The sequence below is a fragment of the Puntigrus tetrazona genome, chromosome 20 (genome assembly GCF_018831695.1).
Source record: "Puntigrus tetrazona isolate hp1 chromosome 20, ASM1883169v1, whole genome shotgun sequence".
Lineage (NCBI taxonomy): Eukaryota > Metazoa > Chordata > Actinopteri > Cypriniformes > Cyprinidae > Puntigrus > Puntigrus tetrazona.
In genome coordinates this window covers 8361701-8384731 of record NC_056718.1, presented here as the reverse complement: position 1 = coordinate 8384731, position 23031 = coordinate 8361701, and the positions used below count along the sequence as shown (strand labels likewise).

At 40.4% G+C, this 23031-nt stretch overlaps 1 protein-coding gene across 1 annotated transcript in view; it reads right to left on the bottom strand.

The window, feature by feature from the left end:
* Positions 1–3262: 3262 nt before the first annotated feature.
* suco (SUN domain containing ossification factor) overlaps positions 3263–23031 on the bottom strand; it is a 39032-nt gene continuing 19263 nt past the window's right edge. Inside the window, 24 exon segments of the mRNA XM_043220241.1 lie at positions 3263–3344; positions 3347–3776; positions 5362–5417; positions 6809–6900; positions 7254–7402; positions 7507–7611; positions 7842–7929; positions 8016–9251; positions 10260–10344; positions 11694–11777; positions 12466–12531; positions 12721–12812; positions 14151–14206; positions 14472–14492; positions 15534–15639; positions 15948–16055; positions 16881–16948; positions 17133–17260; positions 18327–18432; positions 19984–20143; positions 20484–20594; positions 21095–21474; positions 21837–21962; positions 22777–22885. Coding sequence (XP_043076176.1) covers positions 3283–3344; positions 3347–3776; positions 5362–5417; positions 6809–6900; positions 7254–7402; positions 7507–7611; positions 7842–7929; positions 8016–9251; positions 10260–10344; positions 11694–11777; positions 12466–12531; positions 12721–12812; positions 14151–14206; positions 14472–14492; positions 15534–15639; positions 15948–16055; positions 16881–16948; positions 17133–17260; positions 18327–18432; positions 19984–20143; positions 20484–20594; positions 21095–21474; positions 21837–21962; positions 22777–22885 — 4024 coding nt within the window. The 3' untranslated portion in view covers positions 3263–3282.

The following is a 23031-nucleotide window of genomic DNA, read 5'->3' as shown; positions in this document are numbered from 1 at the left end:
TACTGATGAATAAAGAATATTTTGCTTCATGTATTTTTGGCTGGTTTAGGTCTGGCATGGATAAATAAATGGCAACAAAACAAAACTGCCAGCAGGTGGCAGCAAGTCCCTGTTTTAATAAAAACATATTGAATCATTCAAATCAAAAGATTCGTTCAAAACGAATCAGTTTCAGTTATAAACAAACAAGCGCCTGCGTCCCAGTGTGCACGTTATCCATCTTGAATACTAAGTAATATTAGTAGTTTTGAATACTTTTAAGGAGGGTGGATAGCAGGCAATACAAATTGGGGCGCAGTGAATAAGTTCATCTGAATGGACGGTTGATTCACTGGATCACTCGATTCTTTCAAAAACAGATTCATTCAAGGAACAGAACACCGTGTTGCTCTGAAGAAGTACATTGTTAGTGCAATGAATATAAAACAAAACCCATACATGGGTATTTTTGTTTCATTTCTGGAGTTGTAAGACAGCTGCATGCTTTTAGATTCTTAAGGGGCTGTTTAAATGGGGCGTCTTTTGCCAAAACACTTCTGATAAAACACTAACTTTTCAGAATGCCGCTAGCGCACCGCGGGTCACGTGACAAGACCCAACCAATCAGATTCATTCTTTCCCGTAACAACATTGAAAGCCTAGTCAAAGTAAAGAAACTTTTAAACTCTTTTTAAAAACTTCATAACCATTCTTGCGCAAAAAGTTTTACGTAAAACAAAATTAATAATCCAAAGGGGTGGTGGGGGAGGGATTTATACTAGAGGACTTATCATAGTTTTTAAAATGTATATAAATAATTTTTTTTACATGGGTTATTTTATACAAAATAAAATGCACATGCTAAAAGACCCACATTTCTTACATCCTTTAATGGGGATAAGATGGTGTAGTGTAATCAAAATAACAAAATAACTTTTTACCAGTAGATGGCTGCAGAGGTTCACTGTTTGATATTTGACCAACTAAAAGATATCTTTTAACAACTTTTTTGTTGGGATTCATGTCTACATACTATGAAATCACAATAATGGCGATAAAATTACTTTTTTGTCAAAGTTTAGCATTTTTTGTACTGAAAGAAGTCAGTTTTTCAAGTAAACTAAATCAAATAAAACATTAACAGTTCTTGCATTATGTGCATTTCTCTGAGACGCATCCAATGCAGGACACACACACATACACACAAACACAAACACTATAGTGTGGCAGTAATAACGCACTCAATAAAGACAACAAAGTGTTTTATTTATAAATTCACAGTTTCTAATGGCACTACACTGCTGTAGTTACAACTGAAAAAACAAAAAAATCAAATACTGTGCAGTTCGTCCTCACAGATTACGAGATTTCATTTGGGCGCCACCTAGCGGACGTTTAAATAAATCAGGCATCCGCCACTAGAGGGCGCCGTACTAAGGAAAGCCTGGGGCGAAAAAGCACTTGTACAAGGTGTGGTGTAGAAAAAACAAAGGCATGTGGAGTTCTCCAAAAAGTGCACAGGAGAGACACGCAGCAGTCTCTGGTGTACTGGAAAGAGTCATCAACATACACACTGATGAGAAAACATCCACTAACTCCACAAGCGTATATCAGTCACCATTCAAAAAGGAAAAAAGTAGTGAAACATGTATCATGGAAACCACAGAGACGGTCCGTTGCACACCATCCTGATCTTTCCCTTTTTTTTTTTTTTTTTTTTTTTTGAAATTAGTGATGCGAATTCACATTCTCTAACCCCCCCACCCCCACCACCAGTCTCATTAAAGGTCAATGACGCGATCGCCCGCATGAAAGAAAACACTTACAATCTTACAAAACACACAGAGAAACTCCACTGGGATGTCGAATGGTCTCTTGGGTGCATTAAAAACAACTAAGAAAGCAGCGAACACACACACGCACGCACACGGAAAGTGTGTTAAGAGGGACATGGAGTGTGTGAAGAAAAGATGCTGGACACACACACACACGCACACAATCTTTTACAGGTACATGACAGGTGAGGACAGACCAGACGGTTGCTTTGCTGGACTCATGCATAATATTTGCACAACAACGAGAGCTCGGCCGCTTTTACACTTCACCTCCAATCCAGTAACCCAAAGCTCGTCCGAACAGATCCAGCGAGGAAGAGCGAAGCCAGAAGCTGTACATGTCTACGATCGCGTTAAGAGCATCGCAACAGGTTTATCTGATGTGTCGCTTGATTTAAAAAAAAGAAAGAAGGCAAAAGTGGAATCCAGCTTTCCCAAATCAACAGAACAGGAAGTTGATGTCCGTACCACTTGTGTGTATCTGTAATATGGAGGTCGGAGGGGCCGCTGTATTTCGTATATCACATGACCGTGATCTCATAGAGCCCGGGTCACATTTAAATAAATAAATACATAAATAATTACCACTAGAATAACAGAATGTCCCCCACAAACTCCCCGTGTACATATAAAGCGTGAAAAATGTGTCTTTTTTTTACTACGGCTCCATTGAACATGAAGATGATGAGCTGTAAACATACTTGAGATGCTGTTGGGTGCGTTGATAAATGTATGTATGTATGTATGTGTGTGTGTGTGTGTGTGTGTGTGTGTGTGTGTGTGTGTGTGTGTGTGTGTGTGTGTGTGTGTGTGTGTGTGTGTGTGTGTGTGTGTGTGTGTGTGTGTGTGTGTGTGTGTGTGTGTGTGTGTGTGTGTGTGTTCAGGCCCAGCCTGGACTCAATGGTCAAACTAGATTGCGATCTGAATAGCAGAGAAAGAAAAGTTTAATTCAGCATAGACTGGATCTGTTCTTCATTCAGCTCTGTTCACTGGACTGAAGTCCTGTGCTATGTGACATCACTGGTCCCACAAACCAATCACAGACACCGACTGGTGTGCAGTCACACACACACACGTACAACAATTAATATCCAACGAGGAAGTGAACGAAAAGAGCGAGTGAGAGCATTAAAAAAGACGGAGACCTGAGGGTCATGTTAGCGTAAAGGAACACGATGAATGCTGTGGGTCTTTCATCTGGAATCGGCCTAAACCTCTGGTCACGGCGCTCTACGACATCAAGCCAAGCCTCGTTCATACTTGACAATGTTCATCAAGTCAGAGCTTCCCCAGAAGTATAAAAAAAAAACTTAAAGGGAATAACGAAACGATCCTGAATGGGTAACAAAAAAAAGGCACGTAACCAAAGTTCAGAGAACCAGGATGTAGTGAAGATGGCGTCAGGATCAGCGCTCGCAATAAAATCTCAAACGATGGAATAGAAAAAAAAAAACGGCGGCGTGAAAACTCAAACTCGTCCGGTTACAGCCGTCCTCCCGAAAGTGGCCACGGCCAGGTCCGCCTTTCCTTGATGAGCTCCTCTCCAGCGGGCATGACGGTCACAGGAAGCGGCAGTATGTCTCCCACGGCCCGGGCCTCCTGCTCGGCGTTCTTGGACTTGCGGCGCTTCAGAGACCTCTTCTCCATCTTGCTCTTGGCCGGGGGGGGCTCGCCGTTGCACAGGGTGGGGTCGTGTCCGTTCACGGAGGGGGCGCTGCTGAAGGACTCCTCGGACAGCGTCGAAGCGGAGCTCTCCGAGCTGCCCTCCGAGGCGCAGTCCCTGGACGAGCAGGTGGAAGCGTAGCCGTTGCACGCTGACGGCAGGAACTGAAGAGAAGGCGATGATGATGATGATGTTGTTTCACCGTTGCACCTGGGCTCAGCATTAACGCCCGTCACTGAAGGGACCGAGGCCCGGAGCGTCTCCACTCGCTCCCCTCCTTTTGTCTTGCAACGTTTCTTCTGAAAGACACAAACGGGGAAATTATTGAATGTCTAAATGATGCGTTCTGAGTGGTATTTAAACACCTAAAGCCACGCTAACCGTCTGCTGAGTGAGTATAAATATACATGTGTGTGTGTGTGTGTGTGTGTGTGTGGAAAACACTTTAGCAGACACTGAATAGAAATCAAGAAATTATAAAACACCACAATCACTATGATCACGTGATGATACTCATGAGGGCAGAGGACACGAGGGATCGTTTGTGGAAAAGTTGAGGCCTGTTCACACCAACATAAGTGTTTGGAGCATTTGAACGAACTTCTGTAAATGCATGCAGTCCCTGCAACAATCTTTTTATTGCGAGCTGCTTTAAACTCTTTCCATCACAGGGCAACATAACCTGGCAAACCAGGACTCGCTTTATTGGTCCAAATGCTGATTTTTTTGGCCAAGTGACAGCAAACAATGTCATTGTTCCCCTAATCATTTATTTCATTTAACTTTATCTGTTTTATGGAAAACAATTTAATTCACGAAAAATAAAACCTAAGTGGTAAGTGATTTGAAACAAAAAAAAAAAAAAAAAAAAAAAAAAAATTATATATATATATATATATATATATATATATATATATATATATATATATATAATTTCTATGTCTACTTAGTATAACATTTTTATTTATTAAAAGTAATTAAAATAATTAAGGTGAAAAAAACAACACTACAAAATTAAACAAAAACTATAATAATATATTAATTGTATTTAAAAGAAAACTGAATAGAGAAAAAAACACCACAATGAGTAAAAGAATCTGAACGGTTGTTTGAAAACATGTAAATACCATTTAACTTTTTAGCAGTTGTGTACTTTCACTTTTTTGGTTTTTGGTATTGGTATAAACAGACAAATTGCATGCAAAAAACACGTTTTTTCAAGTAAAAACATCAGTATTGGTCAGAACAGGCATTTACTATTAGATCCAAGCGAAAGGTTATAAGTTATTCTTCAGCGAACAAGCTAAACCTCGACTAAAACCCAACTTAAGTAATTATTTTTAATAAACTGGTCAAAAAGACAAATCAGTCTGAAACTCATGTGATATTGGTTTGAATTAAATATTATTAAATAGGACCGTTACAGACTTTTCATTGTTAGCATACATTAAATTAGAAATGAACCACAACTCTTTTGTACTTAATTGAGATCAAAGCGATTACCGATTGGGTGCAAAAAAAAAAAAATGTAGTGTAAATAATTATGATATTAAAAATCAGTTTTTGTTTGTTGTTTTTTGGAGTATAGAGTTAAACGGGTTGTTAAAATAGAATCTAAATCCTCAGTCAGCAGAGAAACGATTAGCTTCACGGCCTGTCAGACAGACTAACCGGAGAGAGCTGCGTTCCAAAACACTCACTGCTTTTCAACACTTACTAATAAAGCTTTTATGCAATTGATAGCAGTTTTACAGATTAGTAACCTAACTGGAAAATTGGAAAAAGCCAAGTCGAGATCTGCTAAACAAGCAGTGAGTGGTTTTGAAACCCTGCCTCAGTCCCACTACCGTCATGAACACACAGCGGCCGAAACAAACTCCATACCTTTTTCTCTGGAGAAAACCTTAGAGGTTCTACAATGTACAAGTCATCAGGACCTACTAAAGAGGGGAGAGAGGGGGCAGGTTAACGGAATGGTATGGCAAACAATAACACAAGCATGAAAGCACTTGCAAGTAGTAGCACGAGTTACAAACAGACAGCCTTCTTCACGGGTGCAACTGTTCTTTAATTGTAATCTGCCCTTTCGTTGCCAACAAAGACCGCTTGTGGCAATAACGGCTGCGGCGTCAATTGTTCGCATAATGCTGTCGTTTGCATGCGTTTGAGCATCAAGTTTGATTTGCAATGATAATCTGTAGTTGAAATATTTGTAACCCATTAAACCCACATTTTTCCACTGTTACTACTTGCAGATGTCCAACATGTGCCAGCCAAAAGCATCATGTGCTAAAAATATCCAACCTCTGCCTTATGAACACGAACCAGTGATGAGCTCACGCACTCCACACACACAAAATGCTGCAGCAAAATGTGAGAGTAAAAAAAATATATAGCGGGGGAAAAAAATGGAACAAGAAGCACAGGGAGGATCTGGCACTTGACGTTGTGAAGATGGTTGAGTTTATCTGGCTGAATTAGCATGTTTTCATATTAGTTGTCTTTTTAATCACATTAATTACTGCACACATCACTTACAAATAAAATTGGAAAATTCCCCAAAAATAAGTGTAGTTACTGTTAAATTTTCCTACTTTTTGCACATTACATTTATATAAAATTAAATTTAGTCATCTAACAGACGCATTTCTACAGTGACTGTAAATTGAATTTTTTTTTTTAAATATTACAACATTTATTACATATTATTATTAAATATGGTTAGGGTTAAATATTAATTATTGTCAATATGAAAAGCCATTAATGTACTTTAATATTATTAAAAATATTTAATACTATTAATCACATTTTTAAAATAAATTACACCCAATTAAACGTTTAATTTTGTTTTTGGCTTGAAAAGCAAGCAATTTTTTGCTTATTACCACTCATATCTGATCAGACTGTTTGTGCCAGACATGAGGCACGACTCTGTGGACATTCAATTACAAATCACACTTTGCTTCAGTTATAGGTCACACTGATATTGAATTATCGCCAGGCACTGTGGAACTAGTGACAGCTGGACCCAAAACTAGACCAAGCTGTAACGTGATCTGTGTGGTATTTAATACAAAAAGGCATGATTTTTCTGAGAGCAGCAGCCAAAATGAAAGCAAACAACTTAAGCCACATGTTAAGTGGGAAGGTGTGACGTTAGCAGGCATTATCCGAGCTGAGAGTCTGACTGAAAAAGACAGGATGTTAAGAACCAGAGCCGAGCGAAACAATGTGAATTACATGAGAGAAGGGGAGGAGATAGAGAAAAAGAGAAACAGACAGAGAGAGCTCTGGCATCAATGCTCTCCTCGGGGTCAAAGGTGACTCTTACCTTCTGATGTGGGCAGCTGAAATGACTTTGAACGAACGAGAGGACAAGAAACTCTCCGTTTCAGACTCATATCATCATATGAGGAAAAACACCTGAGAATGAAAAGGACGATGCTGAACATACTCTATGCAAGTGTCAAAATACAGGTGAACAAATGTACTGCAGGAATGTTTCTGTACATTATACATAAAAATAAAACACGCACAAAAAAAAAAATAACTTTTATATTTTAATATACTTTAAAATGTCATTTCTTCCTGTACTGCAAAGCTGAATTTCACAGAATCATTACTCCATTCTATGGTGTCGCATTATCCGTCAAAAACAATTGTAATATGCCAATTTGAAGAATCCTTTTATTATCGTTATTGGAAAATGGTTGCTTTTGTAGATGTTCTTGTATTGCGTTAGGAGTTGTGCACATGTAGTGTGTGTTGTGTCCTACCTCTTAGGGCTGGGGTAGTGGTTGCTCGTGGGAATGGTTGAACTGGTGTTGTGACTGGGCGAGCTCCTGCAGCACTGCATGCACAGCAGCAGACCCAGCGTCAGACACAGGATCAGAGACAGCACCAGGTAACTCTGTCTGTCAGACACCTACAACACACAGTACACAACAGCTTTTGAATATGAATATACATTATCGGGTGGGATAACTTTAGACGGGCCGGGAATGAGACGATAAATGCATGTTTGCAGACCTCTCGCTGTAGCTGAGCAACAGTGACAGACAGGTTCAGCATGATCCTGGTAGCGTTCTCCAGCTGGCTCTGTAACAGCTGTATAGACTCTGTCTGTTTCTGGTCCTAAACACGCACACACACACCGTTACAAACAGTTACCACATTATCCTTGTAAAAAAAAACACTGAACAAGCTACAGTTGTCCCCAAAGACGGCAGTTTTCTTAGCCAGAAGGTGTTGAAGTACATTTTTTACAGCATAAAGTGCAAGTGTTAGAGGGATATTTGATAGATAAAAGAAAAATATCTCAATAAATAAGTTAATAAAGGCCCAGCTGAGTGACTGATAATAACCTGCTCTTCTGCGATTCTGGAGGTGTTCTGCAGTTTGATGATGGTCTTGTTGAAAGCCCGTTGCATCTCCTCCATCTGTTTACGATACCTGAGTAACAGCAGAACCGATCAATCGAACAATAAGGCCCATAACGGTAATTTTAGGTATGGTGGCATGTATCTGTGTGTTTGTACCTTTGGCTGAGCTCCTCCAGGTATCTGCTGCTGAGGGACATGTTCATTTCCAGTGCTTTAATCCTGTTGTTCAATCTCATGAACACCGATTCCTTCTGGTTGGATCCGTGCACCTGATTCCCATTGCCGTTTCCATTCCCGTGGCCCATTTCCGCCGAATGCTGCTGCTCCGCGTAAAACTCTCCAGCGGTGCGGTGCGGTAGCAGGATGTCGTCAACGGTCTCCTCTTGTTGAGACAGAGGCGATTCAGAAAGCTCTGGCTGGGAAGCCACAGCCCTGTGGTGAGGATCTTCAGTCTTGACGATATCCGAGGCCTCCGGCAGCATAACAGGAAGTTCAGTAGGAGGTGGGATATCGGCGGGGCGAGTGTGGGTGGGCAACGGCTGAACCGTCTGCTCTTTGGTGGCGACGGGGAGCTCCAGTTTGGGAAGCTCCATCTCTGGGCTGTGGGGTTCAGTGGTGGTGGTGGAGGAGAGCACTGGGAGAGAGGAGACGGCACTGGGAGAGAGGATGCTGCTGGCGCTGCTGGCGGCCGTATGGGTTTCTGGGATGTCCACCAGGTACTGAGGACGCTGGTCCACGGGCTCACCCGTGGGTAGGGACTCTGGGATGTTTTGGGTGGGGGTGTCGGAGAAGCTGTGTGGGGGAAGGGTGGAGGTACGGCTGGGCTCTAACAGAATGGTCTCAGGTGGGAGCTCCTGTTCTGTGACAACAGACTCGCCGCTAGAGGACTGAGGCGGAGAAGCCACCGTTTCTGTGGGAGAAATCCTCTCGGCTTGTGCCTGAGATGGTTGCTCTGTTTCTGGAAGTTTCTCGGAGGCCGCAGGGGGCTCTTGGGTTAGGGTGGTGTCGGGGAGGGACTGCTGTGGGGCGGCTTGAGTATCTGCATCGGTGTGTGCGTGCTGTGCTTTATGACGGCGGTCTCTACGCTGGCGCTGTAGTGCTAGTGCTGCTGAGCAGTAGCAGTAGAAGTGTTCGTGCAAAGACGCCAAACAGGACAAAGTGGAGAGGTGGCCGCAGTATGTGACGCTCTCCCGCTCCCACCTCTCCTCTAGCCTTTTCTCCTCCTCTCGCTCCTCCTCCAGCAGGGTCACTGTTGGCTGGGTGGCCTCTTCCTCCTCCTCGATGAGGATGACGATACGGCTCTCCTCAGGGGGAGGTTCTGAAGAAGCCTCAGGAACAGGAACCTCTAAGTCCTCCTTTACTAGAGTGGGATCCAGCTCAAGAACATCCAGCCTGAAGATACCGACAGAGAATGTTAAGTTCTCAAATCTCTTGTTTCATTTTCAAACAAAGTTGCATGATGATTGCTACTTAGTTATGAGCACGACAACGTAAGCTCCTCAGTTTACTGCAGAACTGAAACACCTCTCACAACTCAACTGCTTGCATGTTGACTTTCTTTTTAAAACACAGTTCTGTGTTTTGCTCAATTATTCACATCCAATTCCATATGACTTTAAAGAACAATAAAATAAGATATGACCATGACAAGGAATATTAATGAATGTGGGCATAATTGGACAAAATAAGCAAAAGACATTTAAACCAAAATATGGACTAGATAGGAATAGGAATAAGGAAAAAGGCCCAACAGGAAAAAGACTTTCAGTGGTGGCAAACAAATACTAGTATTTTTACCATGGTTTCAGTCAGTTATTTCTCTTTTGCTGTAATGAAACATTAGTTTACATTTCTAAATATTCACAACAGCCAGTCAGTCTGTCTGGAATGACATGAAGAGACAAAACAGACTAAATGCAGAAGAACTATGACAACATCTTAAAGATACTCCCAGAAACCTACATGCAAAATGTACAGTACTGAATTTAGAAGAACCAAAAAAAAAAAATTATGTGTTGGGTGTAAGGGTGTAAGATTCATTAAATGAGAGAACTAAACATCCCAATTTGATCAAGATTTTAGCTACCACCAATATTTTTACTATGTTTAAATGCCCTCTACATAATTCAGCAGACTGAGTCGGGACTCTAAGCCTGGTTATGCGGCAGCTACAGTTAATTAAAGTTTTATAAGCTTGTACTGTATTAGTGAAAGGATTCAGTGGTTGATTTGGTATGTAAGCAAACAATTCAAACCAGTCTGTGCTGGAATACGCTGACTAGCTTGGGGCTCAGTATTGAGCAAGCAGTTGGGGTTTTAATATGATGGAGGAGTAGTGTGTGTGTGTGTGTGTGTGTGTGTGTGTGTGTGTGTGTGTGTGTGTACACGAATGAGACTCACGTAGAGGGCTGTTCTGTAGGTTCTGGCATGAGTGTGGTTTCTGTTGACGCCTGGGTGACATTTTCTGTCCCAGAGGAAACGTTTCCTGAACAAGATGAGAGAAAGAACAAATTTTGACAGTGAGAAAAGGAAAAGGAGCATATGAACATTGGTTTCCATAATGCCGTTCCTCAACACAAAGAGGGCTATTGTTCGGAGAAAAGCACTCAAGATTAAATACACAAACAAAAAATGTGCTCTTAACTAGCAACAGGTGATGATCTTGAGAGCATGAAATTATATAATGCTTGGAATGGTTTAAATTTATCCAGACCACCAAGGGCATAAAAAAAAAACCAATGGCATTTTCAAAATTCTTGTCTTTGAGACAGTAAAGATTACATTATCTAGAAAAATGTGAAACAAAAATGGGAAGTTACTCTCTAATATGCATGTTGGCAAACCTATAAGTCATGAGGGAAGTAGAAATCATCTTAAAGATTAGAAGGACACCTGTAACCCTTATTAGTCGGTTTTATTTCGTGTTAAATAGGGGACATCATTTTTACCCACCTAGTTTTCTGAAAGGCAGGTAACCTATTATTACCAACTGCGCATTTCTTCAATTAAACAACCAAAAATCTTTCAAAAGCTATTAAAATGTAATAGCTGGCTAAAAAAAATTACTGTTAAATTGACAAAGTGCACAAGGATACGAGTCTAAAAGACAAAACCTGTCATTATGTTCACTCACAGCGGAAATAACAGTTCATTTTATTGGTATAAATTTGGTATAAACCGTGAGGTTTTATTTTGAATGTTTGGCATTATATCAGTTATCAATCACCATTTTTGTCTAGATATCAGTATTGGACATAACAATAAATACATTAAATAAAAAAAAATAAATAAAAAAAAAAAACCTTCAACCACAATCTAAAAATACTAGAAATAAAAAAAAAAAAAAAAACTTAATATATACTTTCAGCCATCCAATCGACTGCAATCTCTCAAGGGCCACAGTAAAAATATCTTGTTAAACAGACTTTTCTCTTTTAGACTGCAAGTCAGACTGTTTATGGTAATGACACAGTGAAGCAGGGTGTTTTGAAACTTCACTTCTGCTTTTAGGAAAGCCACATGCGTGTTTAAACAGCATTTTGTAGCAGCTCTTTCTGGGGCCTGCATGCGCGCACACACACACACACACACACACACACACACACACACACCCTGGGAGAGTCTGATGCTGGCAAGCGCAGCTACAGAACCCATCAAAGACATGCTTTCACTGCCAGACCTCACAGTTCCAGCACTGTTGGCATGGTTACAGCCCTCACTAGTCACAAACAGCTGCCAAGCAAAGAGGAGCAAATAAGTGGAGTAATTTCTTAGTAAAGACTCAGGACAGGGTTGTTTTAATATCCAAGAGCAAAGCAGAGATCAGGTCCGTACCTTCCATTTCAGCTCCGTCCTCCAGGTCCGTTTTCCCTCCAAGCACGTTTGCTGCAATGTTGTTTACCATGTTCAGGATGGCGTCTAAAAGAAGCCAGAGGAAAGTTTTTTAAAAACAGTCACACAGTGTCAACACACAGGCTAAACTGTTTTCTGAACTTACGCAAACCAAATACAATGCTCTTAAAATACAATGACCACTGGCCAAAAATGATGAGCTTCTGAATTATTAAAGACAATCCACCAGTATGCTTATTGCGTGGTACAACTAGTAGAAGAATCTATCTTTTGGTAAATGTCATATGGTTAGTTTTTCTTATTATCATCATTAAATCCTGTTATGAATACTGCCACTGATTAGCATTAGCATTCTACTGGCAACTGAAGTGCATTAACCACAATTAATATACTTCTCCAAGCTTAGCCTCCAACTAGGAAAGGGATTTATCAAGAGGGTGTGTGACGAGTACATTTTGACTTCACAACCTTTATCATGGATTTTCAAAACACTTGGACTGAGGCAGAGGGCACGCCACTTCCTTGAAATCTACAGTTACTACATTTTTTTGCCACCGTAGCTTTGAACAAACCGGAATATAAATCAACGGGGATTGCCGTGAGCGAAGCGAATCTGTGCAACGCGCAACGAACTGAACTTCTAACGCTGTTATCCTCTTCTGCTCGTAGTTTAGCTTTAAACCATTAGATTGAAATGATCGCCTGTGGGCATCTACAGACAAATATTCGTGAAATACGGAGGAACAGCACATACTAGTGGCGGAGCCCAGCAGATTCTTCGATGTCTTGTCCTCTGAGGGCAGGTAGCCAGGTGGGTAATCTGTAAAAAAGACGTCTGGAATTAAGACAACAGCGTTAGCCAATGGACACACATAACGACAACTGCCAAACAGAAAACAAAAACCCGGTCTTGTGTCTGACTTAAGTTCTGCCATACAGGTATCTATTTATCATTAAAACAGTACTTTTTAAGCTTTCTGTGAGCTATCGTTTAGAGAGATGGTCTCACCGTAGTCTTCATCCAGATACTCGGCTCTTTCTGACGTGTACTGAGAGTCGGCTATTTCATCATACTCCTCCACCATACTGGTGCCAAACACCCTGAAATACACAAAAGATGCACATGAGCAACACAAAAAATTCAAGTATTAAAAAAAAAGGATTAAAAAAACATGGGAGGGAGTGTTTATGTAACAAGAGCGTGTTCCTGTATTATCGTAAAGAACAAACAGACCCTCTAAAGACAGGAGACGGTCAGAAATATTAACATAAAGCCCACTTTTATCATCAGCACAACTTATCTCTGCCGTCTACAGAACTACTATAATCACTCTGCCCTTTGCCCGGGTTAGTGGGGGTCTTTAAAAACATGTTTTATAGGCCCCCTTCAATCCTCAAGGGCCACGTACGGAGGAGATAATGGCAGCGGAAGAAAAATAACGAGAGATGTTCAGTGAAATGAGCAGACTTCGAGATCAGAGGGAAGTAGGAATTTGGAATATATGTTACTCTGCAGATTCACAAGGGTTGCCACATGATACCTTATAATACAATTTAAGTATCATGTGACACAATGACCAGAGAGTCGCTACTTGTGATTCTCAGTTTGAATTTGTTAAGGTCAGAAGTGGAAAGCTAACAAAACGTTTCATACAAGCGTGCAAAGGATTTTTATTTTTCATCTCTATATCTGGCTGTAGTGTCTTGCTTGCCTTTCCCAGTACATACAGTAATTTCCTTACAGTGGGACAGTATGCCTCTCATAGAGCGCAGCCCGGCCAGCCCCTTTATGGGCCTCTAACCAAGATTAAATCTCCTGCCAACGCAAACGGGCCTGACAGGAGCCTGAGGCAGGATAGAATTTTTGCCTCTCTCTGTATATCCATTTTTTTGTGTTTTTTATATAAAGAGACACTTTATATCATGAAGCGTACCAAAAAATGCATTAGACCAAAAACATACCTCAAGCAAGTATGCAAACGCCTGTTGTACATACACTACCATTCAAATAGAATTTTTCACAATAAATTGATGACAACTGATAAGACATTTATGACGTTATGAACTTCAACTGTAAATAAACGCTGTTCTTTAAACAAATGCGTCGTTTACACAAAACTATTAGGCAGCCAACCATTTTCAATGCTGATAATATTTATGACTGCTGATGAAATTCAGCTTCACCACCTCAAGTTGCATTTTCAAGTTATTTTTATATTTATTTAGGTTTTAACTGTATTTTTGATCAAGATAAGATTTAATGCTGAGTGCAAGAGACACTCAAAAACTCTAAATGTATTTTTGAAATGGTACTGTACTAACATATCCTTTAAACATCAACTTGTGAGCATCATTTTTGTCCCTTTGAAATCAATGACGTCAAGGTCATGTCTGTAGGGTCATTCCCATTCTTTTCAATTAACATGAATTAAAACACACCTGATCAGGCTGAGCGGACAGAAGTGTTCAGAGCCAAAGTGGGAGAGTAGCTCAACCTACAAAAAATACAAATAAAATACCGTATGAACACACTCAAACAAATCCATACAACAAAACAAAGGCTTATTTTAACAAATGTTCAGTTTAGTGATGTCCCAATAATGTCAAACATTATCAAACAGTGCTGAAGTATATGCAAAGCATGATGTTTCCCGTGTGAGTGTGAGAAAATATGCATTTGTTTTTCGTTTAATGCTTTACAGTGCGAGAGCCTGCCACCCGAAGCAGCACCGGTAAGATCTAAGAGAGAAGAGCGCTAACCTTTATGTATTTGATGAACATCTGATGCAGGAGGAGAAGACAGGAGAAAGCGGAAACAAAGAAAAACAGAGAGGAAAATCAGTATAAAAGACTCGATTCATGCTGTGGCAAGTATTTTGAACCGGTCTTGTTTGCTCTGCTTTCGTGGCTCGAGCAGCAGCACCATTGCAGCAGAAAGCCAGCTGAGCCAAAGGCTGTAATTAGGAGCACAAAGTGGGAAATACAGCGGAGGAAAACAAGTAAACAAAAACACAAATAATAAACAGCACAAAGCATGGCAGAACAGGTTTAAGGCAGCATGGCGAGGTATCGTGGGACTCCTCAAATAAATCACTGGCAACTCCGGGCATGTGTCACGGGTAATAATGCTAATTATTTTTTTTCGCGGTTTGTCTTAGCAAATGTCAAAGTGAATGTGAGCTCTGCTCGACGCTGCGTTTCAACCAAGCACAGATAAACCAACCTTGCATGCAAATCTCTAAAAGGCTGTGAATGTGTGTGCGTGGTACATTACACAGAGATACAATACAGTCATGAGACTCTCGGGCCTGAGGGAAGGGCACGGCTTTCCTCATATGTCTTAACTTTGCCCCCTTTCTCTGCCTCTTATTCGGTCCCCTTAAAAAACACACTTTGTTAATATAATGCCGCGTTATTTAGATCACAGGTGGCAGAACAATCGTGTGTGTGTGATCTTTCCTAAGGTGCTCACGTTTCAGACGTCACAGATTATAGACATACAAGCTAATGACATCATGCTCGTGTTTAATACTTTGATGCTATTAAGTATTTAATGCTTAACGCGGCACGTTCTATCCCCGATATTCTTTTTTCCCAGTTCATTAAACAACCTTTTTTTTTTCTCAGCTTAAATTCGATTATTTATCAACCTATTCCGTTCATCACAAACCTGGCTTTTCTTAGTGGGAAAAAAAATACTGTACTGTGCACTGCCTTGCAACAAAGCGGTGATGAAACGCCCTTCTAAAATTTCCACTCTTAAGGAAATTTCACTCTCAAGTAGCTTTGGCTTTTAACTGCAGTGACTGGCACCACTTTTACCTTGACATATTTGGCGTAGAGTTGCTCGTCCAGAGGGAAGCTCTGCACGGTGCGCTCATCACGGGCATGAAAGGTGCCCAGCTTGATCCACTTATTGGTCGGATACCTGAATTTGAGAAACAATTTTTTAAAGAAAAGGTTAAGTTTGTAGTTTATATAACGCAGTCTCCCAACCAGGCACATAACGTGAAGATGTGGAATGGCAAACGGATTCAACCGCAGCATGTTCTGTATTTAATGCGAGGCTGTATTTTGGACAAATGAGATTTAGTGAAATTAGATTTCACCGCAACCAGTGAGATGCGCTGCGGCTGGCCGGGACAAAAACCAACTTCTGCTTTGGAGACCAGTCAACATACCGCATTGTGCCTGATCAGGAGTGGGAATACTATACAGCTATGTGAGTGATGTTACCTGTCACTTATGGACACAAGGAAATCTTTTGGTGTAGAGGAGAACAACTCGAAATTTGCAATATCCAGCTGTTTCACCTGGATTGGCTCACAGAGCTCAATAACAAACCTATATTTGAAAGAAAAGATAGAAGAAACAAATGGCAAGTTATTTTCATATTAAGAAATGTGCTAACACAAAAAAGACAAACAAAAGGCACAGGAAAAAAAAAAAAAAAAAAAAAAACTACTTACAAATATATTCTAGATGCAATGACATTTCTTTTTTAAGGTTTTGAAAGCACTTTTTTTTTTTTTTTTACCTACACTTGTTAATTTTAGAAGTTTTTGCAATCCAATCATATTAATATTACATGCAAGTCTTGCTGCACAATTATACTTGCAATCAAGATCATTTAACACAATACTGAGAAATGGAATGATATCAGCTCATATACATCAACACACTCTAAATTATGGAAATGGTTAAAACTTTAAGGATAAGAGCTAAAACAGTATATTTAAATGTTTATGCATTTATTCAGGAGCCACAATTTCTTAAATTATAATTGAGATTCCTGTTTGCATTCTTTACAGCTTTATTTTAATGACCACAGACTGGCTGTATGACACTTTTATTTGTTTAAACTATCTCAGCAGAGATAGTTATAATATAACAGGTGATTACGCTTAATTGATAGAAGCATAAATCATGATTAAAATACAAATAATCATGCAGCCCAATCTGTAATTCCCCCCTGGCTATTAAGAGGCAAAATAATTATAAAATAATTAACAAAATGCTGTTTAAAATAGGTCACCACAGGTCATTTCAACATACTAATAGTACTTTGTCAAATAGCATTGACACAACTAGTGTAAAATGCACTTCTTCATTGTCTCGGAGCAGTTGCTGCAGTTCTTTTCTCCCCTCTTTTTATCTGCAGTGACTCACCAGATCTTGGTACTGCAGGGGTTCAGCATGTACAGATCCATATTCTCCATCAGGATGGCAGATGTGCTCTGAAAACAAAACAAAGACAAGCGTGCAAATGTTAGACAATTGCCGATCTCAAACTAATCAATAACACTGCAGATGCAGAAACGGTAACGAGCAATTAAACGATTGTCCTATTTATTGTGAAAAATATTCCTTCTTTCTTTTATCTTTCTATTCGCCCCATATGCTGTTTTGCGGTTTCTGTACCTTGGCCTCATTGTTGGCCGAGAGGATTTTGGCCCCACATTCGACAGAAGCGTAGTTATTCTTGAAATTCTTTTGGACCTTTTTGACTGGATGAGGGCTGCCATTAGATGAAGTGTGCAGAGACTGACCTGAAACCAACATTAACACGTTACACATATATCACCAGTCTAATTTTTCACGCCTTGGATCAGCTTGGCCTGGTATGCGAGTATGAAGGTGTCATGCAAAGTGCAGTTTGGCGTGTTCACCTGTCAACTACAGCACTGACAACAAAAGAACAACTTATCTTTATATATGCACATAGCATGCATGTACTCACTATCTGTAACAGATTGCTGCATTTTAACCATCAACAGCTGCTGTCATGACCTTACGTGAAGACCTTTAGAGGAGAAAAAAAGCTATTCATTAACGCTGTGCTGATTACAGCTGGCAAAAACAACCTGAAAATGCGACCTCAACATTGCAGCTATAAAGCAGAGCAGAGACGATTTCATTTCCGAGATTTGATTTCGCAAATTTGTTTTTCGAGAAAGTTCTAGGTCAAGCAGCCCAGGCTATGAATAGCACCGATCCTGACCCAAAATATTAAGGAAACTAACCAAATTCCAGTTTCAGTCTTTGATTCATGCAGGCCATATAAGCTTCAGATGAACCCAAATTACTTGAGGAGTTGCTCTTTGAGAGCCCTCTAGTTTTATTGTGTGCATTTCGTGATGCTAATTAATGACGACAAGGCTCAATTAACATACTTTTAGCCAGATGTGAAAAATTGTTCAGCTGGCCTGGAGCATGAGCTTAGTCTAGTTACATTTGTAGCTGTGTACCGAAGCAATCCATTACAGCAGCTTACACGTGTGCATTCTGGGTTATGTAACAGTGACTGAGCTCACCACTGAACCGACAAATGTGCACGTGAAAAAAAAAACACACACACACACACACACACACACACACACACACACACACACACACACACACACACACACACACACACAAAAAAAACAAACATATTATAAGCAAGAAAAAGCAACGAAGGATGACAGAAAGAACTAAAAAGGAAAGAAACGGCTCTGTGAAATCAAGCAGAAGAGTGTCCTGAAGGAAGTGCGTGTGAGAGTGTACTGATGCAGAAGAAACACGGAGGCAGCCTGATTCACTGATGAACACGCAGCTCTGTGAGTGTGTTCTTACTTTTCTTCTCTTCTACTTCCATCACTTTCTTCTTCCACTCATCAAAAGTGGGGATGTCCTCTTTACTGGGTACAGGAGGGTCTGTTGCTCCCTCGTGGTCCACCACCTGAGGGAAAAGAAGAAGAAGAAGAAAAAAAAAGCAGCACATTTTTATTACACTCAACCAAACCTTCCTTGGCCTTATAAAACTGTAAAATGCAATTTTTCTATATTTTCTATTTCAGCAGCATTATGCTAGATAGCTACAGCAAACGTGAAATTGGTATTAGTTCAGAATCTACATAACTGTAATTGAAACATCAAATATATTATATTATATTATAGTACTGTCTGAATGCTGAAAGAAAGAAATCCATCCTGGATCATGTGACACTGAAGACTGAAGCAACAATGCATTTAATTTCAAAATATCTAAAAATATATTTAAAAAAAAAAAAGCTGTTTTATTTTGCACTAATATTTCACAATATGACTGTATTTTTGTTCAAATAAATGTACTAAGAGAGACATTTACACTTTGGCATTATACATTTCTTTCGTCAAAGGGTGGTCTTTCCTTCTACATGCCCATCACTTTCTCTTTTTCTCATCTCTCTCATCTCTATCCCTCTCTACGTGTCAGAGCCTAAATAGCAGCGCTGAGCGAGCAATTGGTTGATTAAACATTTACAAGGCTGTCCTGTGGAAAACAAACATGCTGATGCACTCTCTCCTCCACTCTTATGCATTCTCTTCCCACTTTCATCTTCTCCATTTAGGGTGTATGTGTCAGAACAGCTTTACGAGAGAGGAGGGATGTGTTAGCTCTGCAGATCTCTAACAGCAGGGTGTGGAGAGGCTCAGCGGTAATCAAATACAAACCCTTTCACTCTCTACATAATAGGGGGCAGAAAGGTAAGGAAGGAAAACTACGGGGTGCAAAATGTAACGATTATTGTCATCATGCTCTTTTTGGTGGTGCACGCCAAGAAAAAAAAAACTATAGGATGTTTCGGGGCTTGAAATTGTTTTAAAATACAGTTATTATAGCTTTTAGCTTCATACATAAAATCTATCCGAAAATATGTGACCATGGAGCACAAAACCAGTAATAAGCAGCAGTAACCAATGGGTACACTGCATGGGTAAAAATGACAGATTTTTCTTTTATACCCAAAATCATTAGAATAGTAAATAATTTCCAACTGTGAATATCAAATCTTTGCATTGCTAACAACTGCATTTAGACAACTTTAAAGGTTGATTTTCCCAAATGTTGATTTTGCTTTTTGCACCTTCAGATTCCAGATTTTCAAATAGTTGTATCTCAGTAATTTGAGTAATAATCAATCATATCAGTATGCAATTAAAAGAGTACACTTTAAAATATTACATATTTCACACTTTAAAATATACACAGTTATATTTAACTATTACATCTTGCAGTCTTGATGAGCATAAAAAAATCTAAGCATTTTGGTAACATTCTTAAATGTTAGCACAGTTTATATTATATTAATTTGATTATTTTCCTTTTAAACCATTTATTTTATTTTTGCTTTATTAATACAGTTAATTAATATTTTTAATGGGTTACTTGTGGGTATTTGCTTTCTCCCTCACTGTTGGAATTAATTAGCCATGTTAAATTAGTCTGATAAATAGAGCGTGTGTGTACCTGCTGGCTTTTTGTAGGTGGAGGGATACTGGCTGTCTGCCCCAGCTCTGTGAGGTCCAGCTCACTCGGGAGCAGAGTGGCAGTCGGGTCAGCACTGGTCTCTGGACTCTGTTCTCCCAATGTGGCAGACTGGTTCTCTGCTTGATGTTCCTCCACAACACTATTAAGGAACACAGGAAAGAGAAAGTGGGGGGAAGTCACCTTAGTATATTGTGACACACAAAAAAAAAAAAAAAAAGTAATGCAAGTGACAAGCAAAACAAGCATTAAAAATGGAGCATCATGGCATTGGGAAAAAAAATCTTATGAAATGCCAAAAATGAAATGATGAAATGAGAAATGAAAAAAAAAGAGCAAGAGAAGTCGTGGCGTGATGTGCCTGAAGCAGCTCCGTTACTTGGTTAAACCATTGGATACCAAGTCACCTGATGCAACGCGAGTACTGGAGTTACCGTAATGTTACCATGTACCCTGCCGTTTACCTGTTGCTCGGTACTCACCTGGTGAGCGGGGTGCCAAGGGACTGGCTGAAGGGGGGCACAGAGCCCACCTCACACTGACTGGCACTAGAGTTCTCTACAGGGGCATCAGGACGCGGAACGTCTAGTCCACTGAAGGAAAGAAATCAAATGGGGTTTACACCAAGAGAAAGGAAAATAGAGAGGAATGGGGGAGAAATACTAATGGAGAGGGAGAGGGGGATAGAAAAGATAAGAGAAGGTAATCTGGCTCCACGTGTGGACTGAACATTTGTCCATGGTTCTTGAAGTACTGGTTTATTATATTTTAAATGGCAGAGTGATATTGTCTTTTCTGGTCCTTGTCGAAATGGAAGATTCGCAAACGCTCCAAGTCCAGTGAAAACAAGTCATAGCGGACTACTAAAGATGGTGAGATCCGCTGTGATGCAGTTGCAAAACGTCCAAAGTAGGTGGCATGTGAAGTCCGTGAAGTGATGATTGTGTGCTTTACTCATTCAGTTTTTAAGTTTGGATGCAGAAATGGATTACAGAAATGACTCCATAAATAAACAAAAAAAATAAAATAAAATGAATGATGAGACAAACATTTAAAGTTCCCACCCTCTTCTCATTCGAGCGTCTGTACTCACCTGGAGGAGCTCTCGGAGGAGGTGACTGAGGTAGGTGAGGCTGACTCTGGGCTCTTCTGAAGTTCAGCAGGAGGTGCGGATGGGTCTTCTCCGTGTGGGTCAGTCTGTGAGGGGGTTAAAGCAGCCTGGTCCTCTGTGGCAGTGGCCGGTGGGGTTTCAGGGTCTGGCTGGGGCTGGGAAAGTGGCGGTGCTGTCTGGGGCTGTGTAAGTGTTGGTGGTTGAGCTGACTGTTGTTGGTCTGATTGTTGGGTGCTCTGGGGCTCTGGTTGCTGCTGCTGCTCCTGCTGCTGCTGTTGTTGTTGTTGTTGTTGTTGTAGCTCAGGGAGAGCAGACTCGAGCTGAATCTGCGGCTCCTCCAACACTTCTTCCAAATTCACAGTCTACAAATGACAGAAACACAGATAAAGACATTAATAATTACACAACAGAAGTGTTTGCTATTAAAAAATATTGACTATGATTTGGACATGAGTCACAACAAATTTTGTCCACAAGGAAGTTGATTTTAAACTGACCCACTGTGAGCTGCAAGTTTTTTTTTTTTTTTAAATGGCAAATGCAGGTGGGCGCTGGTTACTCTTTGTTGTTCATAATGAACCAAAGGTTTATTGATTCTATGCAAGGACATAGTCAAAGAAAAGCAAACCAGCTGAAATAAACAAAGAAGAAGTGAAATGTGTAGGTCACATCCAAGGATGAGATTTGTAATAAAAGACAGATAAATGATGGATTGCGCTGGCACCTGTTTGTGCTTCTCTTCATGCAGGGTGTCTTGTGAGGGCAATGTTGTTTCCTTTAGTGCAGCTCTCTCTGTCTCCAGACCCACGTCGTACGATGACTGAGTGTGTGTCGCCCTTTCCTCCTCAACCTAAAAAAGAAAGACAATGCTACTTATGAGTAAACCATCTAAATAAACAGCAAGAACGGGTTACAAGGACACTTTGTTCTCTCTAGAGCAAGATGTGCCTGATCACATATACATTTGCGGTTTCATCGAGAGCAACGTGATCGTGGTGCAAAGAATCTGTTTGTGCTTCTCGGAGGGGTCTGAAATGGCATGACTGATGAGTGATTCTTTTAACACCAGGTAAGTTAGCAGAACTGGCTTTGTTTCTACGAGGGTGAAAGAGGCGTTTTTCAAGGGCAAACAGCTATCATTCAAGTTTGGCAGGAGCGAAAAGAAAACACTTTTGTGACTGCCAGAGGGGGGAAAAAATGTGCTGAAGTGCAAAAAGGGTAAGTTTACGGACTCATTCGGTTGCTTCTGTAACTTTAAAAGATAGCATGCTAACACAAGCTAAACTGGGATTAACCAGTCAGCCACAAATAAACATTGGACAACAAGAAGAATCCACAGCCGTATACAGCTTTAAATCTATAGGTTACACAAGAGGCCCTTGTCTTCAAGTCCCTTTATAGTTTAGCCTGCTGAAAGACAGTGTCAACAACAGCCTGCACTTTGAATGAGGAACTATTGCACAACTTCAGGGGCCACTCAAACCTACACAACAGCCAAAGACTCTCTTCTCTAAAGGTCAAATGTATAGGATACTCATTTCACAATACATATTTAACTCTCTGGTGTAAAGGACACACACTCGCTGACCTAAGAGAAGTTCAACTGCTAGCAAGTCATTGAGGCATTTAGTTGGTAACTGCGTGGAATAATTGTTTTTGGTTACCTTGTCTTCGGCCCCTGGTTCCTGCGTTGTGGAACGGCTGTCATCCTGTGCAGGGAGTCCTGGGCCAGGGGAGATCTCTTCTGAACAATAAACATGATGACAAGAGTGCCTGCAACACACATAGACGAGAGTAAGACTCCCGAACATGGAAATAAGTTACATGTACCAAATATACCATGTGATAAAATGCCCTTCCATACACGCCCCACCATAGCGAAGGAGAAACGTGCACGGCTGAGATGCAAGATTGTGCTT